This window comes from Mytilus edulis, chromosome 5 (genome assembly GCF_963676685.1).
Source record: "Mytilus edulis chromosome 5, xbMytEdul2.2, whole genome shotgun sequence".
Lineage (NCBI taxonomy): Eukaryota > Metazoa > Mollusca > Bivalvia > Mytilida > Mytilidae > Mytilus > Mytilus edulis.
The window spans coordinates 11,433,706-11,456,571 of NC_092348.1; the positions used below are offsets into that span (position 1 = coordinate 11,433,706).

A 22,866-nucleotide genomic window follows, 5' to 3' on the forward strand; every position below is an offset into this window, starting at 1 on the left:
AAATACAACCTGTATTTGTACTCGCTGCGAAAAAAGAGAAAGCTCGGAGAACATTGCACTTTCCTTTCATTTAAATTACGATTTAAACAAATAAATGAACGAAATTTGTATTTGTAAGTTACGATGACGACTTTTAGGAAGATGTTCACATAAGAGATAGACTACATGTGAACTGCAAGCTGCGCTAATATCAAAATATTTGATACGCCCCAATTTAAAAAAAAAAATCAAACATAGGATATATAGATTTTTGTCACCCCTAAATTACCATTTTAATAATTATCACGTGGTCAGTCTATTAAATTCAGAAACAATCACTTAAGCCTACCGGATCATTATCAATGAAAGCCTACATGTAAGTATGTTATAAATAAAGCCATAGCATACTAGCTTTTGCAAAAAGACAATTTATTAACATCCGTGATATTTAACGTTTTAAGCGCTTTAACATTATGCTTTGATCCATGATGCATCGCACTTTAAATAGCGTGAGACTCTATCGTACTTTAGCAAACAAACAACCATCGCACTTTAGCGTGATACACCATCGTACTTTAGCGTGATACACCATCGTACTTTAGCGTATACCATCGCACTTCAGCGTGACCATCGCACTTTAGAGTACCATCGCACTTTAGAGTCCTACATATATATATATATATATATATATGAGTCTGAAAGATTGTGTAACAATACCGATAAATAGATGGAAAACAAAACACTAAAAAGTGTTGAATATCATTGCACAAAGATGGAAAAACTGAACAGATGATATAAATTATACAATAATTGCAAATATTTCGGCTCAACAAATGGCCTTCTTCGGTGACAAAAGTTTTAACAATAATGAGATATAATGTATAAGGTGTAAACATAGATCACTAATAATACAGGTTAGTTTTGGTCGATTGATTTTAATCCAAAATCCTGAATATAATAATATAAACACTAGACTGTAAATTTAATTATTTCTTTCTATTGATTCCATCTGGATGGAGGACACCCAGTGTTTTTATCCAAAACCTCTCCCGATTTTCTCTTTGCCTATGTTGCCATGTACAATCCTGTTCGATCACAAGGATCTTCATGTGATCAAAATCTTTCAGATTGTGATCTGGTAACCTGAAATGTTGACTGACAGGAATATACGGTTTTTTTGTGAGGTCACTCCTGTGGCCATTGAGGCGTTTGTGAAATGGCTGCATAGATTCACCAACATATTGGAGACCACATCTAGGACACTCAAGAACGTAAATCACGTTTGAGCTTTTGCAGTTGACATTGCAGAAGATCTTGTATGTCTTTTCTGTGGTCTTACTGTGAAATGTTGATGAATGCTGCAATTGGTTGCAACATTTGCAGCGCTTATCCCCACAAGGCTGACAATTACCTACAGTATGGTTAGGTTTGGAAAGTTCAGCACGGACAAGTATATTTCTCAGGCTGTTAGGTTGTTTGAAGGCAATCATGGGAGGCTCAGGAAAGATTTTGGATAACTTCGAATGTTTCTCGATTGCTGTCCAATGATCACGAATGGTCTTGAAACTATTTCTCAGGCATGGATGGTAGGTGAGCACACATGGGATTCTTTTACTTTTCTGTTTATCTTTGTAAGTTAGCAGACTGCTTCTGGGGATGGATTCCGCTTTTCGAAAACTATTTTTGATGTTTTTGTGTTTATATCCCCTTCTTTTTAGATGTGGTCTCCAAGATGTTGGTGAATCTATGCAGCCATTTCACAAACGCCTCAATGGCCACAGGAGTGACCTCACAAAAAAACCGTATATTCCTGTCAGTCAACATTTCAGGTTACCAGATCACAATCTGAAAGATTTTGATCACATGAAGATCCTTGTGATCGAACAGGATTGTACATGGCAACATAGGCAAAGAGAAAATCGGGAGAGGTTTTGGATAAAAACACTGGGTGTCCTCCATCCAGATGGAATCAATAGAAAGAAATAATTAAATTTACAGTCTAGTGTTTATATTATTATATTCAGGATTTTGGATTAAAATCAATCGACCAAAACTTACCTGTATTATTAGTGATCTATGTTTACACCTTATACATTATATCTCATTATTGTTAAAACTTTTGTCACCGAAGAAGGCCATTTGTTGAGCCGAAATATTTGCAATTATTGTATAATTTATATCATCTGTTCAGTTTTTCCATCTTTGTGCAATGATATTCAACACTTTTTAGTGTTTTGTTTTCCATCTATTTATCGGTATTGTTACACAATCTTTCAGACTCATATAATTTTTCCTGTTTGTGTAGTATTGTCAATTTTGATGATCCAATACCTATTAAGTTTACTGGTTGGTAGATTCGTATAGACTCTCTATATATATACAACTCGTCTAAACCTGAACCCAACAATGTAAGATCTGTAAATTTGCTTTCGCAAATTTTTGGTTCTTCCCTCGCCGGGATTCGAACCCATGCTACTGTGATATCGTGACACCAAATCGCCTGCACTGCAGCCGTCCCGCTAGACCACACGACCACCTGGGCTCTCTAAAAAGAGCTTTCGCTGGCCGTGTGTTACCTTTCCACGTCAGTTTTAATCTAGCGGCGTACTGCAGTACATGATATATAAGGCATGAAGATGTTATTGTTACAGATCAGCTAAATTATCTATAGTAAAGGATCCTACATATTAATGTAAGATACAGTCACAGAAAATAATTATATTTATAAGTACGTCTGAGTCAGTGACAACCCTACAACAGATGTATCCATCGGATCGCCATCAATGATGATGATACATGGCTGTGTACATAATGTATATACAACTCGTCTAAACATCAACCCAACAATGTTAGATCTGTAAATTTGCTTCCGCAAATTTTTGGTTCTTCCCTCGCCGGGATTCGAACCCATGCTACTGTGATATCGTGACACCAAATCGCCTGCACTGCAGCCGTCCCGCTAGACCACACGACCACCTGGGCTCTCTAAAAAGAGCTTTCGCTGGCCGTGTGTTACCTTTCCACGTCAGTTTTAATCTAGCGGCGTACTATATATAGATTGCCTAACAATGTAAAACTTTTGGATCCACGTCAGTTTTAATCTAGCAGCGTCTATATATAGATTGCCTAACAATGTAAAACTTTTGGATCCACCAACTTCACACTTTAGAACCTGATGGTCTTAACGAAAAAGACGAAAAAAGATACAGGAAAGATAAAGAATAATTTAAAACAAAGCATCGTCCTTTTTATCCCGTAATATTGGCCAATGGACGTTGCTAACTTCAACTACCAATTATGTATTTTTAAGGTAGCTAAATCCAAGTGCAACATGTACATTGAGCTGCAAAATTTTCTTATTTTCAAAGCAGCTAAATGCAAGAGGTCATAGACATTGAGCTGCAAAATTTTCTTCTTTCAAAGGCAGTTCAGTGCAACATAGACGTTTAGCTGCAAAAGTTTCTTATCATCTACATCCGATTTCACCTGGATAGATGCACGCTTGATAAAGCTAGTTGGTCTAGCGAAATATTGCGTTTATTTTCATCATTTTGTAAATATTTTAAACATTCTTATATTTACATACTAAATAGTATGTTAACATTACATTGTTAGGCAATCTATAATTTTATTTGTGTAATTGAATTAATCTCTGTACTGATTAATCCACACTCCCATAGATTTGTATGTCATGTGCTGCTATTTATAGGCATATATTTATATATACAGTCACTGATAAGGTCTTTGCATCGGAACTAAACACATTTATTCTAAAAACAGTTGTTGGCATGGCACGGGTTATGTTCTTCTCATATATGTTATGATGGTATGATACTAAACCCCTAACTGGAAGGATTGTGCCTGATGTTCATATGATGAAATCATAATCTTTCAGTCAGTTTAATTGAAGTCTGGAGCTGGCATGTCAGTTAACTGCTAGTAGTCTGTTGATATATATGTATTATTGTCATTTTGTTTATTTTCTTTGGTTACATCTTCTGACATCAGACTCGGACTTCTCTTGAACTGAATTGTAATGTGCGTATTGTTATACGTTTACTTTTCTACATTGGTTAGAGGTATAGAGGGAGGGTTGAGATCTCACAAACATGTTTAACCCCGCCGCATTTTTGCGCCTGTCCCAAGTCAGGAGCCTCTGGCCTTTGTTAGTCTTGTATTATTCTAATTTTAGTTTCTTGTGTACAATTTGTAAATTAGTATGGCGTTCATTATCACTGGACTAGTATATATTTGTTTAGGGGCCAGCTGAAGGACGCCTCCGGGTGCGGGAATTTCTCGCTACATTGAAGACCTGTTGGTGACCCTCTGCTGTTGTTTTTTATTTGGTTGGGTTGTTTTCTCTTTGACACATTCCCCATTTCCATTTTCAATTTTATATACATCTTCTTCTATACAAGGGAGGCTACCGGTCAATATTTCGCCCTTTCTGCTGAATGCATTACTAATTATTTTTTTCCAAATCATTTGTTAATAAATTGTCTTTAAATATCTCATCAGAGATGACCGTGTTATATATGGTTTCGTGAATTTAAGTTCAAAGTTGAGATTTTGACTTCTTTATTTCTACATGAGAGGTTTCCGGTCAAGTTTTTGCCCTTTTTATCTAATGTATTTATAGTTTATTTTATATCATATTATCTGTTATTAAATTGTCTTTAAGAATCCTGTTCACGATTTTGACTGGGCTTTATATTTTTTTGTGAATTTTAGTTCAAAGTTGAAATTTTGACTTCATAATTTATATACAATGGAGGCTTCCGGTCAAGTTTTTGCCCTTTTTACGAAATGTATTGATATTTAATAACAGTACTGTAGTTGAAGAGTTGCCACCGTCAATTGTTGATTTGACGGTCGCAAATACAGTTTAACTGGCGACGTGTAGCGGAGACAGTAAAACGGACATTTGCGACCGTCAAATCAAAATTGATGGTGGCAACTCTTCAACTACAGTACTGTTATTCCGATTATAATGCATTACAAGAAGAAATAATACGTTAGAGCTTGAAAAAATGTATAAATTTTTGACATACAAAAAAATTCCGAAAATCTTCATGAATGATTTTTGCGCAAAGACGTTGTAACTAAACGTGACGTCATACAAATGACAACTTACAAACTGGTGGTTATCACGTTACCTTTAAGCTTCAAATTCGGATAAAATTTAAACGGCAAGTTTGTTCTTCCCTTACCGGGATTCGAACCCATGCTACTGATATATCGTGACACCAAATCGCCTGCACTGTAGCCGTCCCGTTAGACCACACGACCACTTGGACTTCACAATAATTAAGCTTTCGGTGGCCGTGTCTTACCTTTCCTCGTCAGTTTTAATCATGCGTCGTACTACAGTACATGATATATAAAGCATGGAGATGTTATTGTTACAGATCAGCTCAATTATCTATAGTAAAGGATCCTACAAATTATATAGATATAGATATATTAAAATGCAAATTTAAGTATTTGTATGCATATTATTAAGCAGCATTGAGATATTTTATAGATCTATGTTCAATTTACAGTATTCTATTTATTACGGCTGGTTTTGTTAATTTACCTTAAAGAAACATGATTTATAAGTTATGAAAGTATATGTTATTAGGTAATATTAGGTATTAATGTTTATAAAATTTTGTAAAAATTTAAAACAGGTTGTATTGCTTTAAAATGTTGCAAGAAATGAATTACCAAAATTAACACAGATTTTTTAATGTATATGTAATTTTATTATTTGTCATATCTAGTTCATAATTTTAGTTAGATAGAAGATAAACACATGTTTTTGCTGTTTTAAAACAAAGAGATTTAGAATTAATGTATAATTTTATTATTTGTCATATCTAGGTTTATGATGTATGTCAGATATAGTTACTTTATTTTTATTTAAGATCTTATGCTACATGCATATCAGTGAAATATTGATTTTGAGAAATTTCTACCTCAAGAACAATCCTTGCCTCTCTAATACGTGTAGAACAATCAACGGCATTGTAATTGTTTTGTTAATAAATTAAAATATTAAACGGTTGAAACTTTTGTATTTTTTGCTGCCATAAAGTTTTATAGAGTAAAATATTTAGTATGCAATTTGAGGTCCAACTGTGACACGTTTTGAATGAACATGCATTTCTCATGAAATAGATCAAGATATTTTATTTTATCCTGGTGACAAAATTTTTATAGTTTGAATACTGGGAAGGTCGCACAACAACCAGAAAACTTTTAACAAACCGAGATGCACGAAGAGAGTTCTTTGATACAAGATATGGCTAACATATTCTTAACAATGATATTTATAATGACCAAATATTAATGAACAGTCACAAATACTATCTGCAAAAAACACATTCTTGGAAAACTTTTTTCTGATCAATTGAATGTGGAAAGTGAAAAGGAAGCATGTCCCCTTATTAACACTTTAACACAATAACAGGGAAATCTGAGCAATAGACACGTATTGACTTTCTCCTAATTTGCATTACAGGGAAATCTGAGCAATAGACATGTATTGATTCCTTCTAATTTGTATAACAGGGAAATCTGAGCAATAGACACATATTGACTTCCTCCTAATTTGTATTACAGTGAAATCTGAGCAAAAGACATGTATTGATTCCTTCTAATTTGTATAACAGGGAAATCTGTGCGATAGACATGTATCGACTTCCTCCTAATTTGTATAACAGGGAAATCTGAGCAATACACATGTATTGACTTCCTCCTAATTTGTATAGCAGGGAAATCTAAGCAATAGACATGTATTGACTTCCTTCTAATTTGTATTATAGGGAAATCTGAGCATGTATTGACTTCCTCCTAATTTGTATAAAAGGGAAATCTCAGCAATAGACATGTACTGACTTCCTCCTAATTTGTATAACAGGGAATTCTGAGCAATAGACATGTACTGACTTCCTCTTATTTGTAAAACTTAATATTTCATGTGTTGACCTTTTCCTGTGACCTTGACATACTTCTTTGGTAATGTATGCTTATTTATATACAGAAAACACTACAAAACAGAAAAGACAACAGCAAGTTATTTATTTTTAATGTTTTTATTTAAAAGTTAATACAAAATGCATAGAAAAAACAACAAAGGATTGGAATCAACAGGTTATTAATTATATTGCTAAAAAATATCAAAAAGCAGAAAATAATAAATTACATATTTGTCATATCAACATTCACTCTTTTAATCTAAATAAGTTACCTTTCTTTCTGAAGGTATTTGTAAACTGATTTTATCATATATATCTGTTAAATGAAAGCTGCATTTATTGTAAATATTTGTTATCTTCATCCTAAAAAGACACTTTTTTATAAGCCGGTTTCAAGCATTCAAAAAGTTGTCAAAAAATATGGATTAAAAAAGCTGAAAGCTAACCTGAAAAATTATACCTCCTGCCCTTACTGATAACGTTACTGAATATTTTCTTAATGTTAAAAAAATAAATAAACACTTTACAACCCCAATTTGTTAATTGGGTTCTATAACTAAAGGTATCCTTTATTTGATCAAAAGAGAATGTCTTTCCTAAAGCATTTAATTTGGATACAATCAAGAACATTTATCAAACCTATAATAAGCAAAACATCACAAAGATAACACACCTATATATTAAACCCTGTAGCATTTTTACTTTTAATTTCAATAACCCTGTGTTAGACAGTTAAAGTATATAAGCATTCATATTTCTAAAAAATTCAAACAACAAACAAGTTCTTAAAAATTCCTTCACATGCATTAATAATGGATCAAATACAATAACTAGCCATCATTCCACACATTTTTGAACCTGGTGAGAGTCAGAGATGATTATGGAAAATTTGCCTTTCAAAGCCCAAATTAATAATTTACAAACTGCAGGGCACTGTATGTGTAAATACAAAATCTTATGTCATGTATGTTAAGATACAATTTTACATAATGATTGAATTCTTTCATTAAAAAATATAATAATATGAACAAAGTTTGTTGTAAAAGTCAATGAATGCTTATTGAAGCAAAAAGTTATTAAAGCTTTTTATAGTTTTCACATAATGAGGTTTGATCCTGTTTTTACTACTTCATGTGTGTTTGGCTGCTCATTCTTATGCAAACTGGTACCTACAATGGATGAGTGATTGTCTCCCCTTATGCTGTCCTTTAAATTGAGAATCAGTGAGTTATGTATAATTACCATAGAAAAAACAAATAAAGAATATTTTCAGGATCATATAGTTTATTATATACTATCAATACTGAATCAGAATTCTTTTAACAGAATATAAAGATGCAAGTATTTATATTTTGGGACAGTTGAAGATGGATAAAAGTAAAACATCTTCCATACATTTCTTATTCCAGGCTGACAACAGAAGCTCCATTGTATTACCTCACAAGTCAAATATGATGCAACTCATGACATCAGAATACCTTAACCTGGATTACAATGATACAGAATACCTTAACCTGGATTACAATGATACAGAAGACCTTCATTAAAATCAATTTAGCTCGTTTAATTTTCATAAAATTTTGACCAAATATTTACTTTGACTTTTCGAGAAAAAAAATTTATAAAATTGAACCACATAATTTGTTGTAAAAATGTTATTGGATATATAGCAGTTTGACAAACACTTATTTTGTTCAATGAGGAGCTCAATATTTCCTTATCAATAGAATGTGATTTAAACATCAGCGGATTTTAATGAAGTTATCTCCCTGTAATGTCGTATGTACCACCTTCAATTAAAAGGTTATAACTGTTCTATTCAACATCAACTTTTTGATCTTTGACTTTTTATGATATGAAGGGTCAACTGTGGCTTGATATGAAGAGTTGGTATTGGCTATAAAAGGATATAGTTGGATTGTGTAGCTGGAGGCTACATGTAATACATTCCATCCATTTTAAAGTTGGGATATGTATTTATTAAAAATTGTATGAGCTAATGTATAGGTTTATATTTCTCTTATTCTTAACCAATTTATCCTTTTCCTAACATGTTGATTATTCTTATTTAATCAATGTGTGGTTCATTTGATCTCAGTTATTCATTGGTTAAAATTCGATAATGACGTCAAGTTTTCTTGTTTTCCTCTGAATTTCCTATTTTGACGTCGTGTCTGATGACATCGCTTAAAAACAACACATCTTTTGTGCAGATCAAAAGAAGGAATGAGTTTGCCTGAATTTTGTTTACAAATCATAAGGGAAACAGATTCCACTACCAAATCTCGTGTAATACGATATTTATCCACTCTTGACAGTTAAATTTTAAATATTTAAAACGCTCTGCGAGCCTCCCATTTTAAATTGGAAAATTAAACTGTCTCAAGTGGATAAATATTGTATCACACATCAATGATGCTGTGGTAGAATCTTTATATATATATTTTTTCTATACTACATGTGTATGTGCATGAAAATCTTAATTTACACAACTGTAAATCAAATACAAAAAAGTAATGCATTTTATATCATGTTAAATTTGTTCAAACATATTCTAACCAACAGTAAAACACTGTTTTTTTTTGCACATAAAATACAAAAAGTCAATAAACATGATAAATAATACAACAAATGTTTTCAACTGCATCGGTATCAAATGAGATCATGCATGCTTTGATTGACAGCTTATGTAAGTTAGCATGTATACAATAGTCTATCTTTATAGTCTTTTTCATATAACTGCCAATAAATGTTACCTATCAGATGATGTTTATTATGTCCATGTATTGCCTACCTGCCAATACATTCCATTCATTAAAGGGCATATGCAATGGTTCTTCAACATGCATATATTAAATACTCTTTTTTCAAAGAATACTTTGTTTTTGAGTTCATTATATTCTTGGTATACTTAATAACACAGTTTAATGCTGGAAATAAAATGACATTCATTATGTCTCCCTATATATAGTTCTTTTTCCACAATGTCACATCATGTGTGCCCTTTTCTCAAATTAATAGATCAATATTTAATAGAGCCATATCTACATATACCTTAGTACTAAATTAGAACAGATCAATGTTTTAAGGTTCACATTTGTGTAAATGAGGCCATATGATATGTAGGTTAATTTTACATATTGATATTTAAAAGGTAATCTACATGTTCAAGCTTAAGGCTATATATACAAAAAAACATAGAAAAAAAATAATTTTACATCTTAAAAATATTATTCATTTTTTTTATTATGCATATATATTTATCTCACATAGGTTAGACAAATAGGATGTTAAACTATTTTACAAAACAGCTTTGTAGTAAATGTACACATAATACTGTGAGTTACATCAGAAACTAGGCATTTGTTTTCCACTTTCCTTTGATAAAAAGTGATGTGTTGTAATCAATATTGCTCAAGAAAATCAAATAACATTCACCTTGCCTTCTTTCAACAAATTTCATTCAAGATACTTGCAAGATATTTATCCTTTGAAATTCAATTTATATATATATATATATCTAGACTTCAATCCTTTATTTGGTAGAGGGTGAAAAACCCAAACACAAATCTTATTGTGCCCCTTAATTATTATTTATTTAATCATGTTGGTTCTTATGAATTAATTTTAAAAGACAAGTTTTAATTCATCCTGTTTACAATTTTATTTATCTTTCAAACGGTACCATAAAAACTTTAGGATTTTTCATATTTAAATTGGAACTTGAAAACACATATGAGTGGAAGCTTTGATATGCCTTATACAAGCTGGAGAATTGATATGCTTCATAAAATGAAAGGTTTGATATGCTATAAAACAATATTCAAGCCACAACTGTGATTTTCAAAGTGCGTCTTCAAAGTCATGCATTTCAAAAAAAAATTGTTTTCAATGTTGATCATTGAAGTGATTTGTTCAGACTTGGCATATTATGTATATGGTAATGAGTTTTTTCCTAGTAAAAAGAGCAATGATGCTTGATAATTTTTCAAAATGTTTCTTAACACTTTGAAAATCTAATGCTTAATTAAAACATGCATGAGCCTAAAGCACAAATAATGTCAAAGACAGGATTTATAAATGAAATTCCCCCCTTCCTTGTTCCTCCCCAAAAGAAAAAAATAACAAAAAAAATGTGTAGTTTGTAAATGGTTCAATGACAAATGCCATCGATATCTAATAATTTTAAAAGGACAAAATGTGTATTCCAGGAAGAGTAAACTGCAAATCCATTTGCATATATGCACATTGCTTTGTTGTCTGAGTTAATACTAGAATAAAGAAATAAAACAATGTAGGCATCCTAGTATTCTTTTAGGTATTAGTAAAACACCCTACAGTAAGTAATAAAGTTATCAAAATTTATAATATGTCTATAATTAACAATTTCATCTTTCTATTTGAGCATTATATATACATGATATATGCAGAACTTGTTTTTTTACTTAAATTCTTAAAACTGTTATTTATGTTCAAAACCCTTTTAAATTTTCTCTACAACATTTTTCCTATTTGTAAGTAAAAATATTTTACATCGTTTATCATGTTTTATCAAATATATTTTAAACAGGTATAAAAATATTCTATTCTTTTTTTATCATGTTCACTCATTTACAAAGACTATGCATATTCTAATTTTCCTGAGCCTGAACATTCCTCTGAAGTCGGACCAACATTCTTCGACACCAAAGCTGGAAATTTGGCACAAAGACATACAATAACATTACCACTGGTAGACACATTTTTGCCTTTGTTGCTAAACTGGGAATCAGAATCCCAAAACTATTCATCAAGTTCGCAGGAAGTAATAACAGAATCGTAACTATGTTCATCAAACAGAGAATTGTATTGATAACTATATCAACTAAAATCCACAAAACTTCTATGGCACATCGGATTAATCCAAATACGGGACGAACAGGAATATAAAACAGAACGCGTAACATTTCATACACGACTGTCAACATTGTTTTGCATAAAGGCCATGTGACCAATTGGAAGAGTCCATTTTCATTTTGTACGTCTGCTACTAATAGGAATAATGTAATGACTAATAACACACTATACCAGAATTTCTTGTCATCATTTAGATTACTCCATCTTGTTCTCAAGTCAACTGAAAAGAAAACACATGGAATATCAATTAACATGTTAAATGCATAAACATTAGTGATATTTAACTAGTGTTTAAAAAAATGTCTTGCAATTTTCAACAGATTTCCATGATTGATTGATTGGCTATATTGTGGTGGCCAGTTTATATTGGTGTAATAAGCCTGATTGCATGAAGATAACCATTGACCTTTGGCAGGAAAACTGAGAATGCTGGTCAATTAAAATAAGAGTGTAATACAGTACAATTTTCGCGAAAGCCATCCCAAACTCCATACACCGAGTTTTTTCCTGGTGTGACACCAGGAAACTCCGTCATCACTCCCTAAATTCTCTGTGAAATTTGGGAGTATTCCCTCCGACTTCCGCGTAAATCCGTTACCTTTTGTTTATTGTATTAGCGACAGCTCTCCCAGTCTGGAGTGATGCGGTGTCACACCAGGTAATTAATTGTCCTAATCCTTCTGATCTATGCCGGCACGCGACAGTCAAGGTATGCAAGATTTCTAATGTAATTAAACAATTGTATTTCCTGGCTATTGATTATCAGTTTATATCTGATTGCTTGAAACAAATGAAAGATTAAAATAAAAATCAAAACGTTGTTGTTAATTCTTTTAATTACTCTGTACATTTAAATCAATTTTTAAAAACAACTATATTTGATTTTGACTTCCGTTTTTTATCAGTAAATAAATATTTAATTTACTAAAAGAGATATAATTGTGTAACAATAAACGGAGACTAACGCTGAATACATTAGGGTAGTTTAAAGAAAAGTTACACGTCTCAAAGTTTTTTATACAAGTAAAAAAGAAAATATTATTCACTATCTGTTATGCTAATAAGTCTACGCCATTTCCATTTTACAATTACAAAATAAAAGTTTTAAAAAGTAAAAGGTTGTTGTTAATGCTTTCAATTGCATTAACGTTTTATAAAAAAAAAATCTATACTTGATTATGACCTCGGTTTTTTTTATCGGTAATTAAAAGAGACATACTTGCGTGAAAATAAATGGAAATTAACGCTGAAGGTATAAAATGTGAGAAAGAAAATTACGTGTCTTAAAACTTGTATATGCAAGAAAAAAAGAAAATACTTTTCACTATTCCTTATGCTTAATAAGTCTACGGCATTTTCTCTTCGCGATTAGTTTATAGCATTACTTTAGGATAAATAATACATTTTGGCTACAACAGGAATACTTCTATAGCTGCATCAACTCGTCGTTGCATAATACTCATTTTAAATATGCACAATGAATGTAAACTTTTGTGTAAGAACAGTGATCTTTAAATATTTTTAAAGCAATTAATTGCCGTGGGAAGACGATACGCATCTCAGTGATCAACAGTGCGTAGTTGAACTTGAACTTGACTTCGCTCACAATATTGAATGCTAAAAATAGTGACACCAAATTTGTCCACGAGATTTTTATTTGGCGGGAAATAGTATCATGTAACAGTAAACTCAGGTGACCTTTTTGGATAACCGTGGGAAAATTCAATCAAGGTTTAAACTTGCTTTGTAATGATTGACATAAATTTGTGTGCGTTAAGATTGAGGCTCTAGAAGGTACTTTTACAATTGATTATTGCATTCCTTTTCTGAATTAACCAACATCAGCCTTTTATTTTTACGTTTCTCAGTCAACAGAGGACATAAAACCGGACATTATTTATACATCCATAGTCAACACTATATATTAATGGTAGATGAAAACATGATGCATGTCGTTCAGTTCCTGATGGGCGTTGGTAGAGATCCTCTGTGATAATTTGTCGATCGTAAAAATCCGATCCACATTTTTTTTTAAATATTTCTTTCTTGTAGAACACGATATAATTTCATTTAAATATTCTATTTCATAAATTGTTGAAATACTTCTTTTTATATTTCACCGAGGACTTTTAACGAGCAGTAAAATACGGATTGCGCCAATCCAATTTTATTTTAAATAATTAAAGATCAATATCAGATCATAACGGATAAAAAACACATGATTTTTTTTCTCCATATAATTAAATATTTAACGGTTGTGATTATTGTGTTGTGTCTGGGCGGCAGATGTATCCCAGTATTTATGAATATAGGGCTGCCACATTGCATACAAACCTATTTGTCACTTTACAGTTTCTTTTTTAAATTCAAATATTTCAAGTCGGTAATCTACCGAGTTGGTGAAACATAATATTTTACATTTCAAAATAAATTGAAAGTAACAGAGTTCACTTGTTGATCCGATAAATTAACTCTTGGGTTTAATTAAGATTGGACATATTACCGTAAAAAAACATCATTTTGTTATAAGCCAGTTGATATTAATTATATAATATTGAACTATTAATAAACCGAATATTGCTCACTGAGTAGGTCATAAAAGGTTCTAATAGTTTTACAGATTGTCAGAAAATGGTATTTTTATTTTCGAATCAAGATATTATAAGATTATGTGGCAAAACTTGTAATTCTATTCTTAAACGACGCCGAGAAGTTTTATATTGTAAATAATAATTAAATACTTTTGTTGTATAATTTTACCATTCAGGTTTAATATTTATTATGTACATATACATATTCTTTTAAGTGATTATCGTCTCTCATAAATCTGTACAGATTGGCTTATGTATACAAAATGTATCTTTTATAAATGTATTGTGTAATTTTATACATAAGGTGAGACGCAAATAAAAAAAAAAAAATATTGAATTGAATATAATTAAATATTTAAAGGTTGTGATTATTGTGTTGTATCTGGGCGGCGAATGTATCCCAGTATTTATGAATATAGGGCTGCCACATTGCATACAAAACTATTTGTCACTTTACAGTTTCTTTTTTAAATTCAAATATTTTAAGTCGGTAATCTACCGAGTTGGTGAAACATAATATTTTACATTTCAAAATAAATTGAAAGTAACAGAGTTCACTTGTTGATCCGATAAATTAACTCTTGGGTTTAATTAAGATTGGACATATTACCGTAAAAAAACATCATTTTGTTATAAGCCAGTTGATATTAATTATATAATATTGAACTATTAATAAACCGAATATTGCTCACTGAGTAGGTCATAAAAGGTTCTAATAGTTTTACAGATTGTCAGAAAATGGTATTTTTATTTTCGAATCAAGATATTATAAGATTATGTGCCAAAACTTGTAATTCTATTCTTAAACGACGCCGAGAAGTTTTATATTGTAAATAATAATTAAATACTTTTGTTGTATAATTTTACCATTCAGGTTTAATATTTATTATGTACATATACATATTCTTTTAAGTGATTATCGTCTCTCATAAATCTGTACAGATTGGCTTATGTATACAAAATGTATCTTTTATAAATGTATTGTGTAATTTTATACATAAGGTGAGACGCAAATAAAAAAAAAAAATATTGAATTGAATATAATTAAATATTTAAAGGTTGTGATTATTGTGTTGTGTCTGGGCGGCGAATGTATCCCAGTATTTATGAATATAGGGCTGCCACATTGCATACAAAACTATTTGTCACTTTACAGTTTCTTTTTTAAATTTAAATATTTCAAGTCGGTAATCTACCGAGTTGGTGAAACATAATATTTTACATTTCAAAATAAATTGAAAGTAACAGAGTTCACTTGTTGATCTGATAAATTAACTCTTGTGTTTAATTAAGATTGGACATATTACAGTAAAAAAAACATCATTTTGTTATAAGCCAGTTGATATTAATTATATGATATTGAACTATTAATAAACCGAATATTGCTCACTGAGTAGGTCATAAAAGGTTCTAATTGTGGTAAAATCATCTTTGTTGAAAAAACAAAAATTATGACCTGATCGGACTATAATGTAAATACAAAATAAGTGTTTAATTCGTATTATTATACGTTTGTACGTTGTATGTCATATGACAATGACATGTGCATATACATAAAAGAATAATTATCTTGTTTTAAATAAAAATGTCACACTTTTATCTGACAATGAAAGGACATTTAAATAACGTATTTTAAAGCACACAGGTGCAATCAAGATCGATTAAATGTACAAAGGTAATAAATCTGGCTAATCCGATGATGTTGTCACGCGTCATTAATTTTCAGTTCATCCGATGGGCAATAAACCAATAAACAGCCACGCGGTGTTGGGAGGGAATCTTTGGAGGAAATTGGGAGTGTAATCCGTGATTCGCGGTGTCACACCGCTACACTCGGAAATTGGTGATTAGAGTTCGCGATTACATACTCTCTGGGCTTACTGTAGGTAATTTTTGGGTGCAAGACATACTGTTCAAAATTCATAAGTATCTATGCATATTTAAGCTAAGCAATGTCATCACAACTCATTTGAACTCATTTATTTTCTACAGAAAGTGTTATAACAAACTACTAATTACTCAAACCAATAATGCTTACCTCACATGCATATTTTGTATTTCAAATAAGGTTTGACTTAAAAAAAAAATGTTCACCTAAACATATGTACCTATTACTTTTATATATATATGTGACTTGGAAGGATATTTGTCTCATTGGTACTCATACCACATCTTACCAGTCTACTATATCTAACTAGTCCTTATCATTTCTTGGACAAATACATAAAGCACATACACATAACAGATACCAATCTATTACCTATTCTGGGATGATTAATTGCTCTTGTTTTCAAAATGTCCAAGTAAAACACAGTTTTATCCTTTAACCATTCTGCTTTATCTTCTATATCACCTAAACAAATTATAAGATAATAATTTTTACAGTAGTTTAATTCAAAGTGCATGTGTAAGTTTGACTTGTGCACATTGCACAATTAACAAGACAATACAAGTGTGTAAACAAAGTAATACTCATTTTAGATATATGTGCTGTTTTTTCTTTGCAACAATTATAAAATTCTCACTTACATATCAGTTCAATTGGATATTCTTATTATTATTTAAACAACTGTCAAATGTTGAAATCAATTGCATATTGCTCGATTTAACTAACAAGCTTCATGAGAATGAACATTAAATATAACATGATACAACTTTAACATGTTTAACAAAAATAGTTACAGAACGGGTACCAACAACTCTTAATTTAAATTACATTTGATCTTTTGTGTCATTCACCCAATTTATTTGATGACTTTTATAAGAAAGTTGTTCTAGAAAAAAAGGTATGTGGATTAAGAACTAAATTTAAATTTCTAAAAGTTTATTTTATAATTACCATCCACTCGTTGAAATTCCCCCAATAAGTTGGAACAGTGTTGGTAACCTTGTGCACATCCATCCATAAAACTTCTTGCATAGGTATTGCTTTGGGTACGGTCTGAAAAAAAAGAATTAAAAATTTAAGCTATAAAATACAATATGGTCACAATCACCATGAAGGCAGGATCACATGATGGGAATCAATCATAAAAAGAATAAAAAAAATATTCAGTCTCATAGGAGTTTAATTCACAAGCTCTAGGGTCGTTTTGGTAGGCTTGTCCAAATATGAATAAAAGAGTACCTTTTCATAATGAATATAATGTACCTTTGACACGATCACAGACTCGCTTTACAGGACTTGTCTTCCAAATATTTAATACTGATAATAGCATATTGTCCCAGTCTGAATGACTCCATGGATCTTGTAAATCTTCCTCTGTTAATTCTAAAATCAGTAAAATAAATATGTATATATACATGTATGAGACACAATCACTTTGACACTAAGTCTTACAGCAAATTGATACAAAATGTATATATACCTTGTACATGTAGAATCTTTTCATTTTCGTTGTGTTAAAAAAAAAAAAGACTATTTAAACGGATTTCTTTTATTCAAGCATTGTTGTAAAGTGAAATAAAAAGATGTATCAATTGAAAACTAGTATTGTTTTTATTGGTATAAATATTGATTAAAGTCTTGAAAGTAAAATAACTAAATCAAATCTTACTTTTAACCAAAAAAAATCATCCACAAACTAAATGAAACCTTAATGTACACAAACAAAAATGTATACATTTTTTAATTGTACTACAATATATATATCTAAAAAAGAAAACAGTTACTACAATGTACATCATTATCTTGCAAATTTTTAATGCTTATTTTGCATGTTTTGAGGCTGAGTTACATGTGTATGCTTATTTTGTACTGTCAAAATATCACAATAAAACTCATGTTTTAGTAAGCCAATTTCATGAAAATAAGATGCAACATCTAAATACTCATCATGGTCATACCTGCTGATTCATTGGCCTCCAGTATAACTTTCTGTATACAGTGTATACTTCCTCTGCATTGTGGACATTTTGTGTCTGGTGAACGAGATATCCAACGATGGATACAGGAATAACAAAAAATATGGCCACATGGCACACAGCAAGTGGCTACCCTCACTAAATCTAAACACACAGAACAGTTAGGCATCTTCTAACATGACATTTAAACTGAAAAGAGAAATATACATGTACCATGTGTACTTCGTTGTACTTAGACCATGTACAAAAAAATATAAATAAGGAAATGTGGAATGAGTGCCAATCAGACAACTCTAAATCCAAGTCACAATGTATAAAAATTTGACAATCACAGGTCAAAGTAAAATTACATGTACAATGTATATGGTAAATCATGCATAATAATTTTATGAACCACCAAAGTTAAGTTATGGCGTAAGAAAATTGAACGTCCCGTATTAGCCCATGGGCCAATATGGCTTTTTCCGTATTGGCCCTGTTTTTTTAGCATTTGCCCTGTTCGAAAAGCAATATTATCTTTTGATTTATATGGACAGTGGAACATTTTTAGTATTGCACATACTTATTTATCCGTATTCATGGTATTAGGGCCGATTTGATCATATCATTTAATAATTAAAAGTAACTCTTTTAAAGTGACTAAAACCTTAAAAATTATTACGATTGGATGTAAAAAAAATAGTAGCTTCCACAGGTATGTACATGATATATACATGTTATAGTGCCCTCAATCTGTGGTCCTTACTAAACCTTATCTGTTGTGTAATTCTATTAAATTCAATAATTTTGAAACTCAGTCTTTATACAACACTGAGACTACTATAACACATTTATAGTAGTCTCAGTACAACAGTGAAACAGAAACACGCCAGGTTTTTTTCATGAGCTCACTGAATAAAGGTTATAACATCTATACTATTAAACCAGGAGACCTCATGTTTTGTGTCGCTTCTCTTCTCTTCCTTCCACAATAAATCAATCATCCTGCCTCTGTGTCCTATAGGTAAAATGCATAGTCACATTTGTCATCCATTCTTATGATTATTCAGATTGAGTTATTTTGGGAGAAAAACAACAAAAAAGGAGTCTGGATATGATCCGTCATCAGACTGTCTTTTAGTCATAGATAAGACATCCGGTTTGAAACATGCACAAAAACAACCAATCGTATGATAGATAACAAAAATGAAAAATAGATACGCCAATCAGAGTGTTCTAGATCTCCATATCATGGTGTTTAGATCGCAAGAATCACAACTATTATACCTCCTTATAGAGTACAAATATTTTTCGCGTTTACATGTATCTACATGATGTAAACTACGATTATACTACTTTAATATATATACACTCTCTGTCTGTAAGAGAATTTCTATGTTAGTATAGAAAGTCCCTGATTCTGTTTACTGTTTTCTTTGAAATGTTTACTATTTAAGGGGTCATACCACTTGCATATATATATATATTAAAATAAGTAAAACATGCTTAACTTCATCTAAAACTACCTCAACCAAAAACTTTTACCTGAAGTGGGACAGACGGACGAACGACCGAACAAACGAACGCACGGATGCACAGACTAGAAAACATAATGCCCATAATTGGGGCATACAAGTTTATTGTTAAAAGGGAAAATAGAGATTTGGCAAAAATGAAAGTAAGGTAGAGATAGAGAGGGGTGTCGGGATCAGGTGTTTTTAGGCTCGGGATTTGGGGATTTATCCTTAAGGGATCGGGGAATATATTTTTTCGATTTCGGGATATGAATTTCTTTACATTCTGCATCTCGGAATTTCATGGTTTTAAGCCCAGGATTTCGGGATCAGGACCCCTCCGACAACCCCTCAAATTAGTCTTAGTGGGTAATAGTAATTTTTACATGATTCAAATCCTACCATTGGCATGTTAACATGGTTAACAAGGCTCTCAAAGAAAAAAAGCACTGCTGAATTGTCATACAATCATATTTTTTAGACTAATAATGGTCTATATATAAGCAGTTACATTTATTTCATGTTTGAAACAGTGCAAATTTTTAATTTGATTTGACTTTTACCAAATGAAGCATTGTAGCAAGCCAAAGGAGAAGAATAATTGTGGTCGTAGGCCAGAAACACGAATATATTTGAATTTAACAGAAAGGAAACAAATATTGGACTTTGGAAAAAGGGAGAGGGATTTTGATACCTTTTATGTAATTCTCCATACATAATATCTTTTACAAAAAATCATCCTACAACAGTTCACAAGCTGTAGATGCCCGCGATTTCGCGGGTGTGTTCTAGTATTAGAATTTATAGACGATGTCTCACTAAACATGGAAAATGGTAAACAAACAGATATTTTGGTCATGGATTTTTCTAAAGCATTCGATAAAGTTTCACATTCTTTTTTAACTAATAAGCTTCATCATTACGGGATACAGGGGGAATTAAATTACTGGATACAAAATTTTCTTAGCAATCGCAAACAGGCAGTAGTTCTAGAGGGGGAAAAATCTGAGTATGTTGCAGTTGAGTCAGGGGTTCCACAGGGGTCAGTTCTTGGACCAAGTCTTTTCTTGTTCTATATTAATGACATTCCATCTGGTCTAACATCTACAGTACGTTTATTTGCAGACGACACAATAGTTTATTTGGCAATAAAATCAAACTCCGATGCATTAACACTACAAAAAGATCTTGACAAACTGGCATCGTGGGAAACTACCTGGAAAATGGCATTCCACCCAGATAAGTGTAATGTAATTTCAGTCACCAGAAATAAAAAACCAATCACATTTAACTACACATTACACAATCATTCTTTAGAACATGTAACAACAGCAAAATATCTGGGGGTCACCATCAGTTCAAACCTTAAATGGGATGTGCATATTAACAACATATGCAAGAAAGCTAATAGCACACTAGGCTTTCTAAAGAGGAACCTGAACATAAGTTCAACATCCATTAAAGAGCAAGCATATAAGTCCCTAGTAAGACCATCACTAGAGTATGCTTGCTCTGTTTGGGATCCATACTTACAACAAGACATAGATAGCATTGAAAAAGTTCAAAGGAGGGCTGCGCGTTTTGTTACCAACAAATACAGAAACACCTCAAGCGTTGGTAACATGTTACAACATCTTGAATGGCGCAGTCTCTCTGACAGAAGAAAAGACTCCAGATTGGTAATGCTCTACAAAATTGAACACGAAAAGGTTGCAATCCCTAAACAAAATAAATTAATTCCACAAAAAAGACAAACAAGACATACAAATTCGAACAGCTTCCAAATTCCATCCTGCAAAACACAGTACAGAAAAGAGTCATATTTTCCAAGAACTATCACCGACTGGAACAAACTACCGGACAACATTGTAAATTGCACTTCAGTCGACTCTTTCAAATCTTCAATTTCAAAGCATCAATATTAACTCAATTACAACATCTTACTTTATTATACAAAACATTTTAAATTTTAAATTTTTCCTATTTTTTAAAAATTGTACATTTTTCCAATCTATGTCTTGTAAGTTTCCTCCTGTGACATAATCTTCAATTTGTTGAAGGCGGTCACTATATGGTAGAATAGAATAGTATTATTTAATTGAAAACATATGTACTTCCTAAATCATAAAAGACTATAGTGTGATTATTATCATACAAGGATATTAACCTGAATCGAAAATTACAAAATTTTCCTCTTCAAAACAAAACAAAAAAACAGGAAGCCACTGTAAGTGTAAAATCTCAGAAACAAAGACGGAAAGATTATTATTTTACGGAAACGGGCATACTTTCTCTCTTCTTCAGCAGTGCCGGACCCAGAGCTTTTGTTAGTGCTAAGAAAAAGTCGCTTACTGACCTCAAAGGTCTCCAGTCACTTCAGTGATTCCGTATATGATCAACCAATTTCTTTCCCACAAAAAAGGGGGGCTGAACCCCCTATGTTTAGTTACCATCAACTTTTTAAGGACTACATTCTCATATTCTAGTGCATGCCTGTATGGCAAGCCGTATTTATATTTAATCAATTTCAAGATAAAGATATCGTATTTAATTTAAAAGATATCTTTATCTATTTTATAAGATATCTTATATACTTTTAAGTAAAAAAGATATCTTATTTAATTTATAAGATATCTTATCTAATTTATAAGATATCTTATTTAGTTGATAAGATATCTTTACAAGAAACTATACAAAAGATATCTTATATAGTTTATAAAATATCTTATGAACTTAATAAGATATCTTTTAAACTAAAAAAGATATTTTATTAACTAAATAAGATATCTTATATGTTGAATAAGATATCTTATATGTTGAATAAGATATCTTTATAACAAGTTTATACAGCCCAGTAGTCAACACTTCGGTGTTGACATGAATATCAATAAGGTGGTCATTTTTATTTATAAATTTTCTGTTAACAAAAGTTGAAATGTTTCGAAAAACTATATATATAGGATTTTCTTATTCCAGGCATAGATTGCCTAATTAGCCGTATTCGGCACAACTTTTTGGAATTTTGGATCCTCAATGCTCTCAGTCAACTTTGTAATTGTTTGGCTTTATAAATATTTTGAT

The 22,866-nt window shown here is 31.3% G+C and overlaps 1 protein-coding gene across 1 annotated transcript; it reads right to left on the minus strand.

The window, feature by feature from the left end:
• Positions 1–7,039: 7,039 nt before the first annotated feature.
• LOC139522978 (uncharacterized) lies at positions 7,040–22,150 on the minus strand. The gene is made up of 6 exons (XM_071316672.1): positions 21,953–22,150; positions 18,275–18,481; positions 17,580–17,699; positions 17,268–17,369; positions 16,689–16,781; positions 7,040–12,057 (listed from the first exon to the last, which is right to left on the minus strand). Exons 2-6 carry the CDS (start codon positions 18,459–18,461, stop codon positions 11,573–11,575), a joined length of 987 nt encoding a protein of 328 aa, XP_071172773.1. The 5' UTR covers positions 18,462–18,481; positions 21,953–22,150; the 3' UTR covers positions 7,040–11,572.
• Positions 22,151–22,866: the final 716 nt, after the last annotated feature.

What these genes read in the sequence shown, in the direction of transcription:
- LOC139522978 (XM_071316672.1), bottom strand. Translation starts at nt 18,461, where the DNA reads ATGCCTAACTGTTCTGTGTGTTTAGATTTAGTGAGGGTAGCCACTTGC. An exon ending in GGAGGCCAATGAATCAGCAG is followed by an intron (nt 17,700 to 18,274) that starts GTATGACCATGA and finishes TACTGATTTTAG; the next exon opens with AATTAACAGAGGAAGATTTA. An exon ending in GGAATTTCAACGAGTGGATG is followed by an intron (nt 16,782 to 17,267) that starts GTAATTATAAAA and finishes TAATTTGTTTAG; the next exon opens with GTGATATAGAAGATAAAGCA.